The sequence below is a fragment of the Hyperolius riggenbachi genome, chromosome 1 (genome assembly GCF_040937935.1).
Source record: "Hyperolius riggenbachi isolate aHypRig1 chromosome 1, aHypRig1.pri, whole genome shotgun sequence".
Taxonomy (NCBI): Eukaryota; Metazoa; Chordata; class Amphibia; order Anura; family Hyperoliidae; genus Hyperolius; species Hyperolius riggenbachi.
Genome location: NC_090646.1, coordinates 308410434 through 308430437, shown reverse-complemented (window position 1 = coordinate 308430437; position 20004 = coordinate 308410434). Strand labels below are relative to the sequence as shown.

At 43.9% G+C, this 20004-nt stretch overlaps 1 protein-coding gene across 3 annotated transcripts in view; it reads left to right on the top strand.

Annotated features, from left to right (window-relative positions):
* Positions 1-20004, top strand: part of MYDGF (myeloid derived growth factor) — a 466921-nt gene that overhangs the window by 167338 nt on the left and 279579 nt on the right. For all 3 annotated transcript variants that reach the window (XR_011020489.1, XM_068233816.1, XM_068233815.1), the window contains exons 2-3: positions 2766-2827; positions 2910-2991. Coding sequence is in view for 2 of the 3 variants with exons in the window: in XM_068233816.1 (XP_068089917.1) it covers positions 2766-2827; positions 2910-2991 (144 nt within the window). In the remaining variant the exon portion in view is untranslated. The remainder of the gene's footprint in view (positions 1-2765; positions 2828-2909; positions 2992-20004) is intronic.

The following is a 20004-nucleotide window of genomic DNA, read 5'->3' as shown; positions in this document are numbered from 1 at the left end:
TGTCGTGCTGGAACACCCATCCACGACCCATTTTCAGTTTCCTGGCAGAGGGAAAGAGGTTGTCGTTCAGGATTTCACGATACATGGCTCCGTCCATTTTCCCGTTAATGCGATTAAGTTGTCCTGTGCCCTTAGCAGAAAAACACCCCAAAGCAAAATGTTTTCACCCCCATGCTTGACGGTGGGGACGGTGTTTTGGGGGTCATAGGCAGCATTTTTCTTCCTCCAAACACAGCGAGTTGAGTTAATGCCAAAGAGCTCTATTTTGGTCTCATCAGACCACAGCACCTTCTCCCAGTCACTCACAGAATCATTCAAGTGTTCATTGGCAAACTTCAGACGGGCCTGCACATGTGCCTTCTTGAGCAGGGGGACCTTGCGAGCCCTGCAGGATTTTAATCCATTGCGGTGTAATGTGTTTCCAATGGTTTTCTTGGTGACTGTGGTCCCTGCTAATTTGAGGTCATTCACTAACTCCTCCCATGTAGTTCTAGGATGCTGTTTCACCTTTCTCAGAACCATTGACACCCCATGAGGTGAGATCTTGCGTGGAGCCCCAGAGCGAGGTCGATTGATGGTCATTTTGTGCTCCTTCCATTTTCGAACAATCGCACCAACAGTTGTCACCTTCTCTCCGAGCTTCTTGCTAATGGTTTTGTAGCCCATTCCAGCCTTGTGCAGGTCTACAATTTTGTCTCTGACATCCTTGGACAGCTCTTTGGTCTTTCCCATGTTGGAGAGTTTGGAGTCTGCTTGATTGATTGATTCTGTGGACAGGTGTCTTTTATACAGGTGACTAGTTAAGACAGGTGTCCTTAACGAGGGTGACTAATTGAGTAGAAGTGGCTAACCACTCTGTGGGAGCCAGAACTCTTAATGGTTGGTAGGGGTTCAAAAACTTAATTCACTCAATGAAATGCAAATCAGTTGCTATCTTTTATTTAAGGTTATTTTTTCGATTTTCCTTTTGATGTGCTATCTGCCACTGTTAAAATAAACCTACCATTGAAATGATACTGTTCTAAGACTTTTCATTTCTTTGTCATTGGACAAACTTACAAAATCAGTGAGGGGTCAAATAATTATTTCCTCCATTGTATTTAGGAAAGGGTTCTTTACAGTAAGAGTGATGAAGATGTGGAATGTATTGCCACAGGAAGTAGTTTTGGCAAATTGTATACCTGCATTTAAAGGGGGCTTAGATGCTTTCCTTGCGTTGAAAGACATCCATGGCTACAATTACTAGGTAATGCTTAATGATGTTGAGCCAGGGATTTTATCTGATTGCCATCTGGAGTCGGGAAGGAATTTTTTTCCCTTTTGGGGCTAATTGGACCATGCCTTGTAAGGGTTTTTTGCCTTCCTCTAGATCAACAGGGATATGTGAGGGAGCAGGCTGGTGTTGTACTTTGTTCTCTGGTTGAACTCGATGGGCGTAAGTGTTTTTTCAACTCAAATAACTATGTAACATTGTGTATGGTCATACCCGCATATTAGGGCATTCTGGAAACAAATGCTGGGCTATGTAGGGTGAAATTAGATCTAAATCTTGCTCTACTACTATTTAATTTCTGTGATACAGCCAATGGGGAACCCTGTAATGCACCTCGAGGTTTACCTCACATTTATATTTATTGCCACTAGGAAGGTCATCTTTAATAAATGGATCTACCAATCAATACCTTCAGTGTGGGATGTTAACTCCTGGGCGATAATCCCGAGCTGAGCTTGGGGTATGTCGCGCAGGAGGATTTCTCAGGCCCTGGTGGGCCGATTTGCATAATTTTTTTTTTTGTTACACGCAGCTAGCACTTTGCTAGCTGCGCGTAACTTCCAATCGCCGCCGCTACCCGCCGTGCCGCGCAGCCCCCCCCCCCCAGACCCCTTGCGCAGCCTGGCCAATCAGTGCCAGGCAGCGCTGAGGGGTGGATCGGGACTCCCTCTTGACGACACGACGTCGATGACGGCGGTGACGTCATCGCGAGCGTCGCCATGGCTACGGGAGAAGCCTAGCAGGAGATCCCGTTCAGAACGGGATCTCCTGCTTGCGCTGATCGCCGGAGGCGATCGAGGGGGTGGGGGGATGCCGCTGCACAGCGGCTATCATGTAGCTAGCGCTAGGCTAGCTACATGATTTAAAAAAAAATAAATAAAAAAAATAAAAGTGCTGCGCCCCCTCCTGGGTTAAGGAAGAATTGACCCATTTGTTTAACCTGGATAGGTTAGACACTTTAGCACATAAAGAGAAGCGCACTAAACACCTCTTTAAGACCTGGAAACCATTAATTCTAGCCTCTTTTACCACTAAAGACAAATATGACTTAATGGAGCATTTCAAATATATCGGCTGGTATTGCACAGCTGAACTCCAGGGTTCCTTGGGTAGACTGGAACTATCCAAAGGATTGTGATCTTCACCTAGAAAGATGAGTATATAACAGTGAAAAAATGATCAGGACATGCAGCACCGTTTGGGGAAGGTTTTGGATAAGCCGTACTGGGAAGCATGAGGGAGAGTGATATCTACTTCAAATCTTTTTCGTATTTTATGTACAATTCTCCTGTTCCGGGTATGTTTGACCTGCATGTTGTTTTTAAAATACAAAAACAAAATAAAAATTGGTAAAAAAAAACAAAAAAAAACACCTTGATACATACCACTGTAGCAATGTGTAAATATGTCCAATTGTACACTTGATATTATGTTGGTTGAGCATTTAAGAGCATTACATTCTTGGCAATAATCTGTTTTTTTTCCCCCGTAGAAATGGCTAATGAACATTTGGATAAATGAGGATAACCATGATTTTACATGCTCTATATGGAGGTAATGTATTGCCTTACTTGTAACTCTGTACAGGCTATGTGGAATTACTGGTGAATTTTACAGCTGCTGTTAAATTTTTCAGGCCTCTGGGAACATCTTATTTATTTTTCCTAAAATTTAAAGCAGAAGTAACAGGAGGAAAAATAGAGTCCTGTGAAGCTTATGTAAGTCTTATCTACCAAAAAATGTAATCTTTTAAAATTCCATTTTGCAATTTTCATATGAAGGCAGATTGAATTTGCTTAAAAACGTATCTGTAAGCATTGTGCATTACTGTAAAAATTAAAAGGTCTGTTGTCTTATGCCTGATAGGCACCATGCAATTATCACGTCAAATTCAACTTGCACTCATGCTAAAGTTGATTTGGCCAAGCAAAAATAGTATTGCCTATCGAATGTCTGCTTCCAATTTGAAAGGCAATGATGGTTTTTTTCTCGGTCCGAATGTGATTGAACTGGCTTGATAATAACAATCGAAAATGCAATCATAGTTCTGTGTGTATGAACAATCGATGAGTAGATCAGAAAAGTGGTTGTCCTTGTTGTCGTAGTAGCCCCACCCCGGTTTACAATTTTGGGAGGAGATGAGAGATTATTCATGATACAAAGGTCTTGAGCAGCACATAAGCATAGAAAATGCAGCTCACAGGGAAATGCCCATAGAGCGACCATTTGAAAATGCTGTGATTGTAGGATCACTCCTTTAAAGGACCACTATTGCGAAAAATTTTACAATTTAAAATACATACAAACACATATAAATAAGATGTACGGTATGTTTCTTCCGGAGTAAAAGGAGCCATGAATTACTTTCTCCTATATTTCCTAGTACTTGTAGTAGGTAGAAAAAAAACAGAACAGGACTAGTTCATCTCTTTATGGGGGATTTTTATTATTTTCTTTGTTCTTTAAAAAGGAAAAAGGACTCCCTGGAAAGTATCTATACAAAGAAGCAGGTCGCCTTCCCTACCTGTTTGCACACTATTTATGCGATTGGACTGAGCAATTGCCGTTCCCTAAGTGCTTTTTAAAATAAAGAATTGCCTGAGAATGTCCCATTAGAAGATGGACTAGTCCAGAATCTGTCAGATTTCTACTACCTACTGTAAGTGACAGCAACATAGGAGAAAAGTAATTTACATCTACAACCACCTAGACAGGAGAGATGCGTATGCCAGAGTACTGCAATTAGACTTCATCTCAGCTTTTAACACTATATGCCCAAGCACCCTCCAGAATGTCCTGACCACACTAGGGGTCCACTCCACCCTACGGCTATGGATCACTGACTTTCTCTCTAACAGATCCCAAGTTGTCAGGCTGGGGGACATCTTCTCACGAGAAGCGATAACAAACACAGGGGCACCCCAGGGCTGCGTCCTATCCCCGCTGCTCTTCTCCCTTTACATAAATGATTGCAGATCCACGGCAGACTCTGTCAAAGTCATAAAATTTGCGGATGACACCACCATTGTCGGCCTCGTCACCAAGGACAACATCCGGGATTACCAGCAGCAGGTGGAAAGACTATGCCACTGGTGTAAAGAGAACAGCCTGGTGCTCAACACGGCCAAAACCGTCGAACTTATAATTGACTTTAGGAAGTCGGCACCCACCCCACCTCCCATCTACATTGATGGCACCGAAGTGGCCAGAGTGCCCTGTGCTCGCCTCCAGCGATCTCAGTTGGAGAGTCAATATCACGTCAACCCAACGGAAAGCCCAGCAGAGACTCTTCTTCCTCCGCCAACTGCGGAAGTTCGGCATGGCCCAGGAGATTTTAACATGCTTTTACACTGCCACCATTGAATCGATCCTCTGCTTCGCCATCCTGGTCTGGTATGGGGGAGCCACCGCCAGCGACCGGCACAAATTGCAGAGGATCATTAGGTCGGCAGAGAGGATCATTGGGAGACCTCTGCCCCCACTTGACCACCTATAACACAAGATTGCGAGCCAGGGCACTGAGGATTGCGAGTGACCTCTCTCACCCAGGCCACTGTTTTTTCACCCCACTTCCACTGGGTCGGAGACTTTAAGCCATCCCCACCAAGACCACCAGACACAAGAACTCCTTCTTCCCGATGGCAGTTAGCCTCCTGAACTCCCTTAACATTCTGCCACCCTCTATCAGCGCCCTACCACCTGCATAGCAGCGGCAGACTTCGGCTGTGTATATCAAATTGCTGATTGTATATTCGTGTATGCTTAAACTTGAGTATATGCTTATACCTGAGTATGATATATTACTGCCATTCTAACGTATTTCCTGTCTTTCTTTCTATGTACTGCTCCATTGTGCCAAACCCAATTCCGGGCTTGACCCAGTCATGCTTGGCGAAATAAAATTGATTCTGATTCTGATTTATAGATCATTTTACTATGAAAGAAATGTACTTATTTTTTTATGCAAGTGTTAATGTATTTAAATTTTTTCAATTTTTCATGATAGTGGTCCTTTAGCTATTCATCACCACAGCGGTAACATTTTGCTTTCACTGGATGCTGCAACACCAAGAGAGGCTATTTGCAGCACTAAGGTACTGTTCTCAGAGACATGTCACATGAGAACGCTGTACCACTCTGCTTTCACTGGATGCAGCAACACTGAGTTGCCATTTGCAGCACTGAGGTTTTGCGCTCACAGGCACGCCACCTGAAAACTCTGTACCACTGTGTAGCCCACTAGACACAGCAACACCAAGAGCGGGCATTTGCTGCACAGAGGCACTATGCTCACAAGCATGCTACCTGAAAACTCTGTACCACTGTACTGTCACTGGATGCTGCAACATCAAGAGCAGCCATTTGCAGCACTGAGGTACTGTTCTCAGAGGCAAGTAAACATCAAGGGGGGCCATTAGCAGCACTGAGGTACTGTTCTCAGTGGCATGCCATCCCGAAAATGCTGTATCGCTGTGTTTTCACTTAACACAGCAACTTCAAGAGCAGCCAATTGCTGCACTGAGGTACTATCCTCAGAGGCACACCTCCTGAGAATAGATTCAAGATTCAAGCACTTTTATGTCATTTTGTTTTATAACTAAATTACTTTTCATGGTAAAACATAGTGATAGTAACAAAGGTAGAAATAGAGGAATTTTACAGTAAAAAATTGACATCCCTGGCATACTTGTAAAAAATTTTTTACACAGTGTTCCTTATTTCAGAAAAGATTGAAAGTTTAACAAATTTATGGCAGATGGGAAAAAGCTGTTTTTCAGTCTGTTTGTGTGTGTATATGGATTGACCTAAAATGTCTACCTGACGGAAAGAGCTCAAACAAGGTGTTTCCAGGGTGAGTGATGTGACACCTAAGAATCCTGTACTGTGCCACAGTTCATCCATTAGGGACTTTTGGAGGCAAAGTTATAGATTTTGCGCTGGAAATTGAGGGTAATATGCTGCCACCCCTGTCTAGATTGATTAGGTAGAGAGACCTCGAAAGCTTACTATTCCTACAAGGAAGAAAATGGTTAATTGTAACATAACTAGCCAAATCAACAATTTATAAAAATAAGACAATACGGTAGTGTGTCTCATTTTTTTTTATTTCAAATGTTTTTATTGAAAGTTTTGTAGTAAAAGGGGGAAAACAAGTACATACATAATATTGCTTATAATTTAGTACAAACAAAGTAGTAGTACAGGATGATAAACTTATAAGGTATATCATAGTGTGAAACATCGCACCTTCTAGAATTTCTAAACAGTAACATTCACAAATGATCTCTTTAATAGGTTATGTTTCCCCTTGAAGTGTTACTAATCCATGTCAATGGCATTTAGTGCTGGGGATTTAACCTGTATGATCTCTAAAGAGCTAACAAAAGGAGGTCTTGCCATCCTTCATTAACCTTGAAGGGCCGGATGGAGTCCACCTTAACTTTATGCTTAACACTATCATATAAGGGGCCTGATCTCCAGCGAGGTCAGGCTTGTTTATTAAATAAGGAACTAGGTTCCTTTCTAGTGGAGTGCTAAGTGTCATAGAGAGTCCTCTTAGAGGGGGGGGGGTGCTTAGAGGGTCATCATTCAAAGCTTCAGTATATTTCAGTTGGTGCTTTTGTTATGTTTATCAGCCATCTTTGTATCTACGTTAGATGTAAATAGGTGTAAGAGAAAGGAGGACAGTAGTGGGAAATAGGAGGTAGGTGAGTGAAGACACCGAAAGAGGGATAGGAGAGAGGGTCAAGGGAGTCCAGAGACGAGGGATATGTCGTTTAGGCCTTTGTATGCAGTATATCTGCTCCCAGAGTGTGTGGTCTGGGGGAGATTATTGAGTCTGCGCCATTGCAGTTTGCTCAGGACTTAGTAGATAGTTAATTAGAGGATCCCAAATTTTGTGGAACTTTTTCATGTTATCATTCATCCGAGCTCTTAGTTTCTCGAAAAATAGGATGTTGCCAAGTCGATTTTTGATAGCTTCGAAACTAAGGGATTGGGTATTCCATGCCGCTGCTATTTTAATTTTTGTTACAGTAAAGATATAGTTGAGGAGGGCATTTTGTGCAGAAGTTAAGTGTGGATAAGGGCATCCTAACAGGACATGGAGCGGGTTTCGCAGCACCTGGGCATTGATCAGGGATGATGCCCAAGTGCAAACCCTGATCCACAGCCTACGTACTTTCTTACACTTCCACCATATGTGGGCAAAGGATCCCGCTGTTCTGCATCCCCTGAAGCAGTCACCCGAGCATTTCTTGTTGTATTTGGCCACTCTCTGCGGGACTAGATACCATCTGAATAGGAGTTTGTAGTTTACTTCCACCAGGTCCGCATTAATTGATATTTTAGGAATATTGTCCCAGATGTCACACATATCAGTGTAGTCAATCTGGATATCTAATTCCTCTTCCCATTTAAGTATGTATATAGGTTTACCTTGTGAGTGTGTAAGGGTGAGTTCCCGATAAATAAGTGAGATAATCCCAGGGGAACGGGGATTAGTATCACAAATATTTTCAAAGAAGGTTCTGCTCGTTGGAGAGTCTACGTTTATGAGGTGCTTTTTCACAAAGTGGGATATTTGCATGTATCGAAATGATTCCTTGGGGGTGATTGTAAACTTTTCTCGAAAATGATCAAAAGTTTTATTGCTCATGTTGCTGACAAGGTCTTGGATTCTGTGAAGTTTGTTGGCAATCCACCATTGATATGGGCCAGAAGAGTGTAAAGCTGCCGGGAAGGAAGGGTTACCCAGAAAGGAAAGGAGTGGTCTGTGTGCTGACATTAAGCGACCTGAGTATTTACAGCTATCCCATATCTGAAGTGAGTGTTTTATGATAGGGTTATTGATCTTGGTACGATATTCTGGGGTGAGCCAAAGAAGATTTGTGATATGTATGGGTGTGATAAGTTGGTTCTCGATATCCACCCACGTAGGTCTCTCGTTTTCTACGTGCCAATTGGTCAAAATGGCCAATTGAGCTGCTTTGTAGTAGTGCGAAATATTAGGTACTCCCATCCCTCCATCTCCCCTTAAACGGTATAGGTAGAGTTTCCTGAATCTGGGTTTATAGCCTCCCCAGATAAAGTCATTAATTTTTCGCTGAAGGGAGTCAATAAATGTAGAAGGTAAGGAGATGGGTAACAGTCTAAATGCGTACAGTAACTTGGGAAGCAAGGTCATTTTTATAGCCACTATTCTACCTAACCAAGATATTGAGTACCTCTTCCAGCACTCCATTAAATCCGTCAATTCTTTCGCGAGTGGGGGGAAATTGTGCTGAAAAAGTGTGTCATAGGAGTTAGTAAGATAAATGCCAAGATATGGCAGTTTGTGGGGATCCCAATCGAATTCAAACGCATCTTGTAATGCTAGCATCAACTGGGGTGAAAGGGAGATATTCAGGGCTTTTGACTTTGCCGGGTTGACGCAGAGTCCCGAGATTGTACCAAATTGCTTTAAAATCTTATTAAGGGCTAGGATTGACCTGGTGGGTTGTGAGATGCAGGCTATTAGGTCGTCAGCAAATAGGCCTACTTTGTGCTCACGTTGCCCTAAAGGTATACCATGAATTTCAGCGCACCTCCTGATCTGGATGGCAAGGGGCTCAATCGATAATGCAAATAATAGGGGCGAGAGCGGGCAGCCTTGACGCGTTCCTCTGGATATAGAGAAAAGAGAGGATTTATAGCCATTGTAGGCTACTGTTGCTAGGGGGTACGAATAGAGGGTTTGAATCCATTTAATAAAATTAGCTCCAAAACCCCAAGCCTGGAGTATGGATATGAGGTAAGACCATGATACTGAGTCAAACGCTTTAGTTATATCCAGTGATAAAAGCATCGCTGGAAGGTGGGAAGTCTGGGCTTGATGGATTAAATGCAGGAGGCGTCGTACTCCATCACTTGCTTGTCTATATGGCATAAAGCCTACTTGATCATTGTTGATAAGTTTGGTGATTGCCGAATTAAGGCGAATGGCTAGAATTTTCGCCAAGAGTTTGATGTCTATGTTTAATAGTGAGATAGGGCGGAAGTTAGACCATTTTGCGTGGTCAGTGTTAGGTTTGGGGATCATGGAGATGGTAGCAGTAATTGATTCAGAGTGAAATTGGGCACCTTTGAGTAAGCTATTGAGAGCCTTTAACAGTTTGGGGGCCAGTATGTCACTGAATTTTTTATAATAAGATGCTTTAAAACCATCTGGCCCGGGCTGTTTGTTTGGTTTGAGCGACCTAATAGCCTGTTGTACTTCATTTAGTGTAATTTCCTTATCCATAGAATCTTTTAACCCCTCTGGGAGTGCTGGAAGGGGTATTGTCGATAGATATTCAGCAACTTCAGCCGCTGAGGATTCATCTGGGGCGTTATATAGTTTAGCCAGGTTTTGCTGAAAGATATCCACAATTTTTAGGGGATTGGAAGTGAGTTGGCCTGTTTCAGTTTGTAGTGCGACAGGTTTAAACGTTGGGTCTGGTTGTCTGAGGCGCCTTGCTAGAAGTGTATCAGGTTTGTTATTTTTAAGGTAGAATTTGAATTTAGATCGGGAGATTTGTTTCTCAGCTATTTCTGTCATGCATAAATTAAGTGCAATCTCTGCTTTCCTTAAGTTATTTTTACGTTCCAGGTTGGGATCGCTCAGAAAGAGAGCGTGTTGCTCTGCATACTCTTTTTCCAGGGTATTAAGTGTTTGCTGTCTAACTTTCTTTCGTCTAGAAGCTAACTGGATCAGTATTCCTCTTATAACCACTTTATGCGCTTCCCAGATCGTAAGATCTGAAAGATTTTCGCTGTTTTCGTTCACCTTAAAATAGTCGAGGAGTTCTTTCTTTATTTGCTGGACCACACTTTCGTCAGAGAGAAGGTAATTATTTAGCACCCAGCGGAATTCAGAGGGGCGTTGTGTGAGGGTAGAAACTACTACAACGTTCATATCATGGTCTGACCACGGGGTAGGATGTATGTTAGCCGTTTGTATTAGGGGTAGTACTGATTGTAGGGCCCAGCAGTGATCAATTCTAGAGAAAGATGTATGTGGGTTTGAGTAAAAAGTAAATTGCCTTTTGAAAGGGTTGAGTTCTCGCCAAATATCAACTAAGTGGTAAGAGGAAAATAGGTTGCGCAATGTCTCATTCTGTTTCGTGTCGGAATTTGCTAATAAGGTGCGTTGGCCAGTGCTTTGTTTATCCCAGACTGGGTTAAGGCTAAAGTTGGTATCTCCACAGAGGAACAATAAACCAATACTGTGTGCTATGGTGACTTTCAAGAGATGCGATAAGAAAGGGATTTGCTTAGTATTAGGAGCATAGTACGTGACCACTGTGATCTGAGAATCCTGCAGGGTGCCTGTTACCAGCATATATCTGCCTTCTGGATCAGCCAGTGTTTTGGTGGGGACGAAATTAAGGCTATTTTTAAAGGCGATCAGGACTCCTCTTTTTTTAACTGAAGCACTGGCATAAAATACTTGCCTATAGTCTTTATAAAGGAATTTTGGTTCATGCTTAGAAATAAAATGGGTTTCCTGAATGCATATAATATCAGCATGCAATCGTTTAAATTGCTGGAAGGCTTTAGTTCTTTTTACTGGGGAGTTAAGTCCTTGTGCGTTTATCGAAACAATTTTAATGGGATGCGTCATGGTGGATCCTTGGTAGGGGGCAATTTAGAATCGGCCCTCGTCTCTGGAAGGAAATTGGGGAAATGAGAGAGAGGAAAGAAAAGTGACAGAGTAAGAAATGTGGGGAGGGACAGATTTCCCCACAGAGAGGTCATAGAGTTAATAAACTCACAAAAAGTTATCCAATTTTTTATGTTACCCAGACACCCGTAGGTGGGTAGGTAAAGGCGTCCCATGGTGGAAAACCAAGTAGGGACTGGAGGGGCATGGAGTGTGCACGGAGTGTGGTTATGCTAGGGGAAATGCTGTGTAGGAAACTGTATGCAGTTCAGCGGTGGTTTGATAGTCAACCATATTGAAAACACGGGGTGGATTAACACCTTATAGGGTAAGTTGACCTGAAAGGGTAACTTTGGTGATCTAGGAGCCAATGTCATAATGCGGTGCTACAGGGCCGGTTTTGCTAAATGGGATAAGGGAGGGGAGTTGTAGCCAAAGAGATGCAAGGGGGGACCTTAATGTAGGCGTGCTAAGATGATATCTCTATTTGATAATACTGCACCCGGCTGGGTCTTCAGGAACTACGAAAAGCCTCTCTGCGTATGCTACCATACTAGTGGGGTGAGTTGGTCTTAATTATATATACAAACGGATAGACTTAAACACTTAAAATAACATCAAGTAGAAACAGTAACTTCGTTAAAGCATTATAAGAGAAAACAGTGCAAGCTCTTAAGCTCTAGTGCCCTCCAGTGGTCATCCGGTGCATATGGTGTTTCTCTTCCTGAATGGAAGGCTTAAGGGAGAGTTTACAACTTAACAGTTACTAGAAGAGAGGTTTAGGGGCCCAGTGACGGGGTTACTCACAAGCGAGCTGGGGTGTAGGCATCTAAATAGGTAGAGGCATGGAAAAGGAAGGCTTCTGTATACCAACATAAGTTAACCAAACGCAAATAATCACTTTTTGTTCAGTGTTAAAGCATCACATATTATAATAGGGTATTGTCTAGAGGCATCCATTTCCAGCCCACCCCTGCTTTATTCGATTGTTCGTATTATTACACTGCGTGTACAGCGTTGATTGAACTTCCGTATAGGGGTAATTTAAGGGTGAAGTGCCATAACTTAAAGGTTAGGAACGATCTGGTTAAGGTCCTGCGCAATACTGAGGGGGGGGGGGGGGGTTAATAGTCCAAGGGGAGTAGATGATTGCTAGGTTTATAGTATAAGGGGTAGTAGCGCAAAGGAAATCTGCTTGAAATGGATGCCCCAGGATCAGCCTATGTCGTCTAATTCTTTACTCACGCTAGCATTGCTAATCATTAAATTGTACATGCACATTATGCGGATCTGTCCAGGGTGAATGTCTCAGAGTATCCAGTGCTTGCCTTTTGAGCTAGGGTTACCTCGTGGGGTCAGCCAGGTTACGAGAGGATTATAGTTGTATTTGAGAGTATGTCATATTAGAGAAATTTAGGGAGGTCTGGCGTATTGTTTACTGAGGACCCAACTGGGGCTTACGTGGGAACGTACGAAGGGAGAATCACGGAGAGGGAGAAATACAGCTATTGGTCATTTATAGTGTTTCTCTACTTCGATTTCTGGATCTGCAGCACTGTGTTGTACTTCTGGTGAGTGCTATTTCGAGACATTCTCCCCAGACGTTATCATCAGTTACTTATATGAAGGAAACAACCACACAAAATTATAACTACTAGGTAGCTAATTGTGAGAGCAGAACAGTTCCCATGTTTATATGACATCTCATTATGGGTTACACTTGTACCAAGCGTTGGGGTGTTATGACATGTCCTTATGGAGCAGGTGCTATGCTGCAACCGTGAGAGAAAGTCTGTGCAAGCCCATCTTGTTTTGCGCAATCAACCGAGTAGATGCTGTAATATTTACATGAGTGCTATAGTCACCAATGTTCCCTTACAACTTGTAGGAGAGAATTTCGATATGTACAGGATAGGACCGTAAACTCTTACATATGTATAACAGTTCCCCGTGGTGGATGGCAGTCCGTTAGGATGAGGGCTGCAGCTGCTGCTGTAGTTATATCCATTTCCCGGTGGTATACTATAACGTAATATATTTATAAAGGGGTCATAAGAGCTATCAGTAGTTCCCCTAGGAGGGATAGACTGAGGCGTTGTTAAAGTCTGTGTGTCCTTTCCCCCTTTCAAAGGCCTCCGGCAGTTCTGTGGCGGGATTGCTAGTAGGGAGGTGCTACTCAGCCGGGCAAGAAGGGCTGTCCTTCCACCTCGTAAACGAAGAGGGTTTAGGACTCCATGTTGGTACAACACATGCGGTGCAGTTTCTTAACTGGAACAATTAACTTACTATTAAAACCTATTGTCCCTTCTGAACCAAATGTCAAGTTAATCGCTATAACAACAGGTTATAGCGAGATTCTAGCTGTTAAAATTAGCCAAACAGGGATGGGAGTTTTAGTGCTAGTAGCACATGGGTGTAGAACAACCAAATTTGGGCTGCTTTGGCCCTGGGGGAGCGGGGTAAACTAAGCCCGCTAAGTAGGAAAAAAAGATAACCGAACTTATCTGCTCAGGAGACATCTCGGAAAGCTTGGGAGGATAACTCTCGCATTGCTGTGGAGCGTCGCTTCCTTGATCTCTGCTCCTTCGGTGTTCCCGAGGAGGGCAATGCCTGGCTGTTGGTGCTTCTTTGCGATGCGGGCAGAGCTGAAGTCGTCGGGTTCTCCGCGGGAAGGGCTGGTGCTTGGAAGTCCAGCTCATGGAAGTGATTTTTCAGCTCCTGTAGGGAAGTGGCTGTGAACTGTTTCCCATCAATCGTGAAGAAGAGCGCGAAAGGGAAGCCCCACTTGTAATTAATTCTCTTCTCCTGGAGAATCAGCAGATATGGGCACATCTCCTTTCTTCTTTGCAGCGTAGCTTGAGAGAGGTCTCCATAAAACTGGTAAGTGTAGCCCTGGAATGTAAGGGATGTTGCTGCTCGTGCTGCGGTCATCACTTTTTCCTTCGTTTGGAAGTACAGAAATTTCATTATAATGTCCCTTGGGGGACCATCAGGTTTCTTTTTGGTGAGGGCTCTGTGAACTCTATCTAGTTCGAGTCGTTCTAGAGGGACGTCCGGTACCAATTCTTGGAGAAGGGCTGTCACTGTGCCCGGGATATCTTGTACAGTTTCGGGTATACCGCGGAGGCGAAGGTTGCCCCTTCTTGACCTATTTTCTGAGTCTTCTGCTTGCCTTTTCAGAAGGTTTACTTCTTCTCGCAAGGTAGTCACCTCTTCCTCATGGCCTTCCAAGACCACCGTGGCATTATCCATCCTGTTTTCCAGCGAGGCTGTGCGCTGTGTCAGCAGACGGATCTCTCTGAGTAGCTCGCAGCCCAACTGTTTGTTTGCTGCCACCACTTCCTTGCGGACTACAGCACTTAATTTTGCCACCAGGTCTGGTTTTGCTCTCTGGGGAGAGGTGTGTTCTTGATCGAAGAGATCTCGGCTATCGTCTGAGGCTGAGCCGTCCATGTCGGGATCCATTCGGAGGTTAAGTAATGCTGCGTTGTGGGCGGTCTGTGCCGCGTTCCCGCTCTTTTGCTTTTTTCTCTGTTTCTGAGAGGAGCGTGAATTGTTCCGGGTCGCCATCTAACCCTTTAGGTACTCCAAATGTTCCCACGCTTTTGCCTGTTTGCTGGGGGTCTGTAGTTGAGGTTTAGCGGAATATATTTGCTTAGTAGTCTCCGTGCACTACGCAGGGGCTAGATCACGCGGCCATCACCATCCTGCGCGCGCATGCGTCAACAGTGTGTCTCATTTTTGAGCACATAGGGGTTGATAAGGACAGGAGCACGAGCGCAGCGCATGCTATGCTGTGGTAGTGCAGCTAGCGTGCACATGGGCGTCCGCACATATGGCAAATTGGGGCGTGCGCCACCCCCTGGCCGTCAGCCGCCCACCCCCCTACCCCAGGCCCCCCCCCCCCCCCTCGGGGCCAGGCTTGCTCCGTTTTTTTAATTTGACTGGTTGTGTGCATTCATAGCACACATCCTGACAGCAGCTGGGGAGTAAGTGCCGGGTCTCTCTCTCCCTCCAGTCAGTAGCTCTCCTTAATTGGCTGGCACCTCTCTTCAGCCAATGAAAGGAGAGACCCAGCCGAGTCTGTCCCGCCTCTGTCCCGGCCAGCGTGAGCAGAGAGAGCTTTATTCCAGTGCGTGTGGCAAAGAAATCCTCCTCCTGCCTCTACACTTCTGCCAGCCACGAGGGAGTTAGTGAAACTCCAGCTGCAGCCTGCAGGTACAGTTGGAGGTTTATGGCTCTGGCTGTGATTTGTAGGAGAGATGGGAGTCTTTTTCCAGGCAGGGCTTTAATAACCAGCTGCAACAAGTGTACGTTCCTTCGGCTTGTTGATGAAGATAATGCTTTGCTAGCTGGCAAAGACTCCCTCCCTTCCTCCTCAAACAGCAGCCTTCTGGCTGGACTGTCTGCACACACACAGGGGGTCAGCTTATCATGTATTCCCCCAGTTTCTGGATGCTCTCCTACGGGGGATGGGGCACTTAACCCATTCAGCAGGTCAGCAGTATTACAAGGCTCTGAATTAGTGTACATTCTACTGTCTGAAATCTTTATTCAATTCTGTGGTGCAGTCAGCAAAGCTCATTTAAAAAGTATATATATATATATATATATATATATATATATATATATATATATATATATATATATATATATATATATATATATATTCTCACAATGTCACCCTCCCAGCTGCACTCAGTGAGAAAATCCTGCTGTGACCTTTAATTTAGATGAGCAAAAATGTCCATGTATTCTATAACACTCTGTGTCTGTCTATCTGCCTACCCTCTCTCTCTCTCTCTCTCTCTCCCCCCCCCTCACTCTCTGTCCAGCCTCTCTAACCCTCTGTCTCTCTCCTTCCAACTCTCACCATGTCTTTTTCTGCACTGCCCATCCACTGTCCATGTGGCGCTGCCCACTCACTGTCCATCTCTTTCTCACCTCTGTTTATCTCTGCTCCTCTGTCTCTCTGTGTCCATCTCTCTCTCTCACCCTCTGTTCTCTCTCTCTGTCCATATCCCTCCCCTCTGTTTCTCTCTTTTCCTCTCTGTCCATCTCTGATCCTCTGTCTCTCTGTCCATCTCTCTTACCCTCTGTGCTCTCTCGCCCTCTATCTCTCTTTATCTCTCACCTTGCCCCCCCCCCCCCTCTATTTCAATCTTTCTCACGCCACCTCTTTCTCTGCCTCTCACCCTCTCTCCCACCCTCTGTCTCTCTTCTTCCACCTCTGGACCCATTGTGGCTTTATTGGTCATTTGGAGGCCTCTTGGTTGCTTTATTGGTCACTTAGAGGCCTTGTGATTGCTGTATTGATCACTTGGAGGCCTCATGGTTGCTGTATTGGTTACTTGGAGGCCTCGTGGTTGCTGCATTGGCCGCTTGGAGGCCTTGTGGTTGCTGTATTGGTCACTTGGAGGCCTCTTGGTTGCTTTATTGGTCACTTAGAGGCCTTGTGATTGTTGTATTGTTCATTTAGAGGCCTCGTGGTTGCTGTATTGATCACTTGGAGGCCTTGTGGTTGCTGTATTGGTCACTTGGAGGCCTTGTGATTGCTGTATTGGTCACTTGGAGGCCTCCTGGTTGCTGCATTGGCCACTTGGAGGCCTCCTGGTTGCTGCATTGGCCACTTGGAGGCCTCCTGGTTGCTGCATTGGCCACTTGGAGGCCTCCTGGTTGCTGCATTGGCCACTTGGAGGCCTCCTGGTTGCTGCATTGGCCACTTGGAGGCCTCCTGGTTGCTGAATTGGCCACTTGGAGGCCTCCTGGTTGCTGCATTGGCCACTTGGAGGCCTCGTGGTTGCTGCATTGGCCACTTGGAGGCCTCGTGGTTGCTGCATTGGCCACTTGGAGGCCTCCTGGTTGCTGCATTGGCCACTTGGAGGCCTCGTGGTTGCCGCATTGGCCACTTGGAGGCTTCGTGGTTGCCCCATTTGTCATTTGCTTGCAATCTCTTAAGTCCTAGGCATAGCTAGTCTAATGACCGAGATTAGTATTTTTTATTACCACCATATTATTGTTGTTTTTATATAGCCGTGATCTCTTCTGCAGCACTTTACAGAGTACATAGTCATGTCTCTGAGCAGCTCACAATCTAATCCTACCACAGCTACAGTGTAATGCCCTACCTTATTATTATTATTATTATAATTATTAGTTTATATAGCACTGACATCTTCTGCAGCACTTTACAGAGTACGTAGTCATGTCACAGACTGTCATCAGAAAAGCTCACAATCGAATCCTACCGTAGCCCTAGTCTAATGTCCCACCATTACTAAGTTCATATAAATTTGGCTCCACCCATGGCCACACCCACATTCTGGTCCATGGCCACGCCCATTTTTCGCCACATTCACTTACATCTTTTATTGCCCCCCCCCCCCCCCCCCCCGGAAAAATTTTTTGCGGACGCCCTTGACCGTGCACTGGTAACTTAAGCTCCCTCCCTCTAACAGCTGCTCCGCTGAACCTGCCCTGAGCCCCTGGCGGGTCCAATGGCTTTAGTTGACGTGAACCCCTCATTTTGATTGGCCCATTAGGCTGCCAGCGCACGCTGGCTGCACTACCACATCATAGTGTGTGCTGAGCTTGTGCTACTGTCCTTAAAGAGACGCTGAAACTTAGGGTGCACTTTTTTGGACCCTAAGTGCGCTAAGGGGCCCAAAGTCCAATGAGTACCTTTAGGATTTCACAGGTCATTTTGCGACATTTGGTTTCCAGACTACTCCTCACGGTTTAGGGCCCGTAAAATGCCAGGGCAGTATAGGAACCCCACAAATGACCCCATTTTAGAAAGAAAACACCCAAAGGTATTCCGTTAGAAGTATGGTGAGTTCATAGAAGATTTTATTTTTTGTTACAAGTTAGCGGAAAATGACACTTTGTGAAAAAAAACAATTAAAATCAATTTCCGCTTACTTGTGACAAAAAGATAAAATCTTCTATGAACTCACCATACGCCTAACGTAATACCTTGGGGTGTCTTCTTTCTAAAATGGGGTCATTTGTGGGGTTCCTATACTACCCTGGCATTTTAGGGGCCCTAAACCGTGAGGAGTAGTCTTGAAACCAAATGTCGCAAAATGACCTGTGAAATCCTAAAGGTACTCATTGGACTTTGGGCCCCTTAGCGCAGTTGGGGTGCAAAAAAGTGCCACACATGTGGTATCACCGTACTCAGGAGAAGTAGTATAATGTGTTTTGGGGTGTATTTTTACACATACCCATGCTGAGTGGGAGAAATATCTCTGTAAATGAACAATTGTGTGTAAAAAAAATCAAAACATTGTCATTTACAGAGATATTTCTCCCACCCAGCATGGGTATGTGTAAAAATACACCCCAAAACACATTATACTACTTCTCTTGAGTACGGCAATACCACATGTGTGGCACTTTTTTGCAGCCTAACTGCGCTAAGGGGCCCAAAGTGCAATGAGCACCTTTAGACTTTACAGGGGTGCTTACAATTTAGCACCCCCCCAAAATGCCAGGACAGTAAGCACATCCCACAAATGACCCCATTTTGGAAAGTAGACACTTCAAGGTATTCAGAGAGGAGCATAGTGAGTCCGTGGCAGATTTCATTTTTTTTTGTTGCAAGTTAGAAGAAATGGAAACTTTTTTTTAATTTTTTTTTATTTTATTTTTTTTGTCACAAAGTGTCATTTTCCACTAACTTGTGACAAAAAACTAAATCTTCTATGAACTCACCATGCATCTCAGTGAATACTTTGGGTTGTCTTCTTTCCAAAATGGGGTCATTTGGGGGGTATTTATACTATCCTGGAATTTTAGCACCTCATGAAACATGACAGGTGGTCAGAAAAGTCAGAGATGCTTCAAAATGGGAAAATTCACTTTTGGCACCATAGTTTGTAAACGCTATAACTTTTACACAAACCAATAAATATACACTGAATGGATTTTTTTTTATCAAAGACATGTAGCACAATAAATTTGGACAAAAATGTATACAGAAATTTTACTTTATTTGAAAAATGTCAGCACAGAAAGTAAAAAAAATCATTTTTTTGACAAAATTCATGTCTTTTGTGATGAATATAATAAAAACTAAAAATCACAGCAGCAATCAAATAGCACCAAAAGAAAGCTGTATTAGTGACATGAAAAGGAGGTAAAATTCATTTAGGTGGTAGGTTGTATGACCGAGCAATAAACCATGAAAGCTGCAGTGGTCTGAATGGAGAAAAAGGCTCTGGTCCTTAAAGCGAAATATAACCCTGCATTTCAACTTTGCTCTAAAACATTATTTACAGTATATTATATGCAACCAGCATTTTTTTTTTACTAGACCAGCATTGAAGGGGTTACACAGGGCTTTAAAGTCCCTGAAGATTTCTGCAGACGCATCCGAACTTGAGTTAGATACATTTTGTTTACATAAATGTATCTAAGTGTTGAATGTGACTCATCTCTCTCACTGAGAAGGAGTTGGAGGACAGCCAAAGAGTGTGTAACATTTCTAAATATGTACATATAACTAAATAACTATCTGAACGTCTGCACGGAACTTAAAACCTCTGTGTTTAACCCTTCCAATGCTGGTCTAGTAAAAAAAAAATGCTTTTTGCATATAATATGCTATAAATAATGTTTTAGAGCAAAGTTGAAATGCAGGGTTATATTCCGCTTTAAGGGGTAGAAAGACTGTGGTCCTCAAGTGGTTAACATGTATAAATACTTTAGAGGGCAATATAAAAGCTTGGAGGATGAGCTTTTTGTCCCTAGGCCTTCTCAAAGGACTAGAGGACATGATCTGCGCATGGAGGAAAAAGTTTTAGCCATTTATTTAGGAAAGGGTTCTTTACAGTAAGAGTGATTAAGATGTGGAATGCATTGCCACAGGATGGCAAACTCTATACCTGCATTTAAAGGGGGCTTAGATGCTTTCCTTGCGTTGACATGCATGGCTACACATACTAGGTAATGCCTTATGATGTTGATCCAGGGATTTTATCTGATTGCTATCTGGAGTCGGGAAGAATTTTTTTCCCTTTTGGGGCTAATTGGACCATGCCTTGTA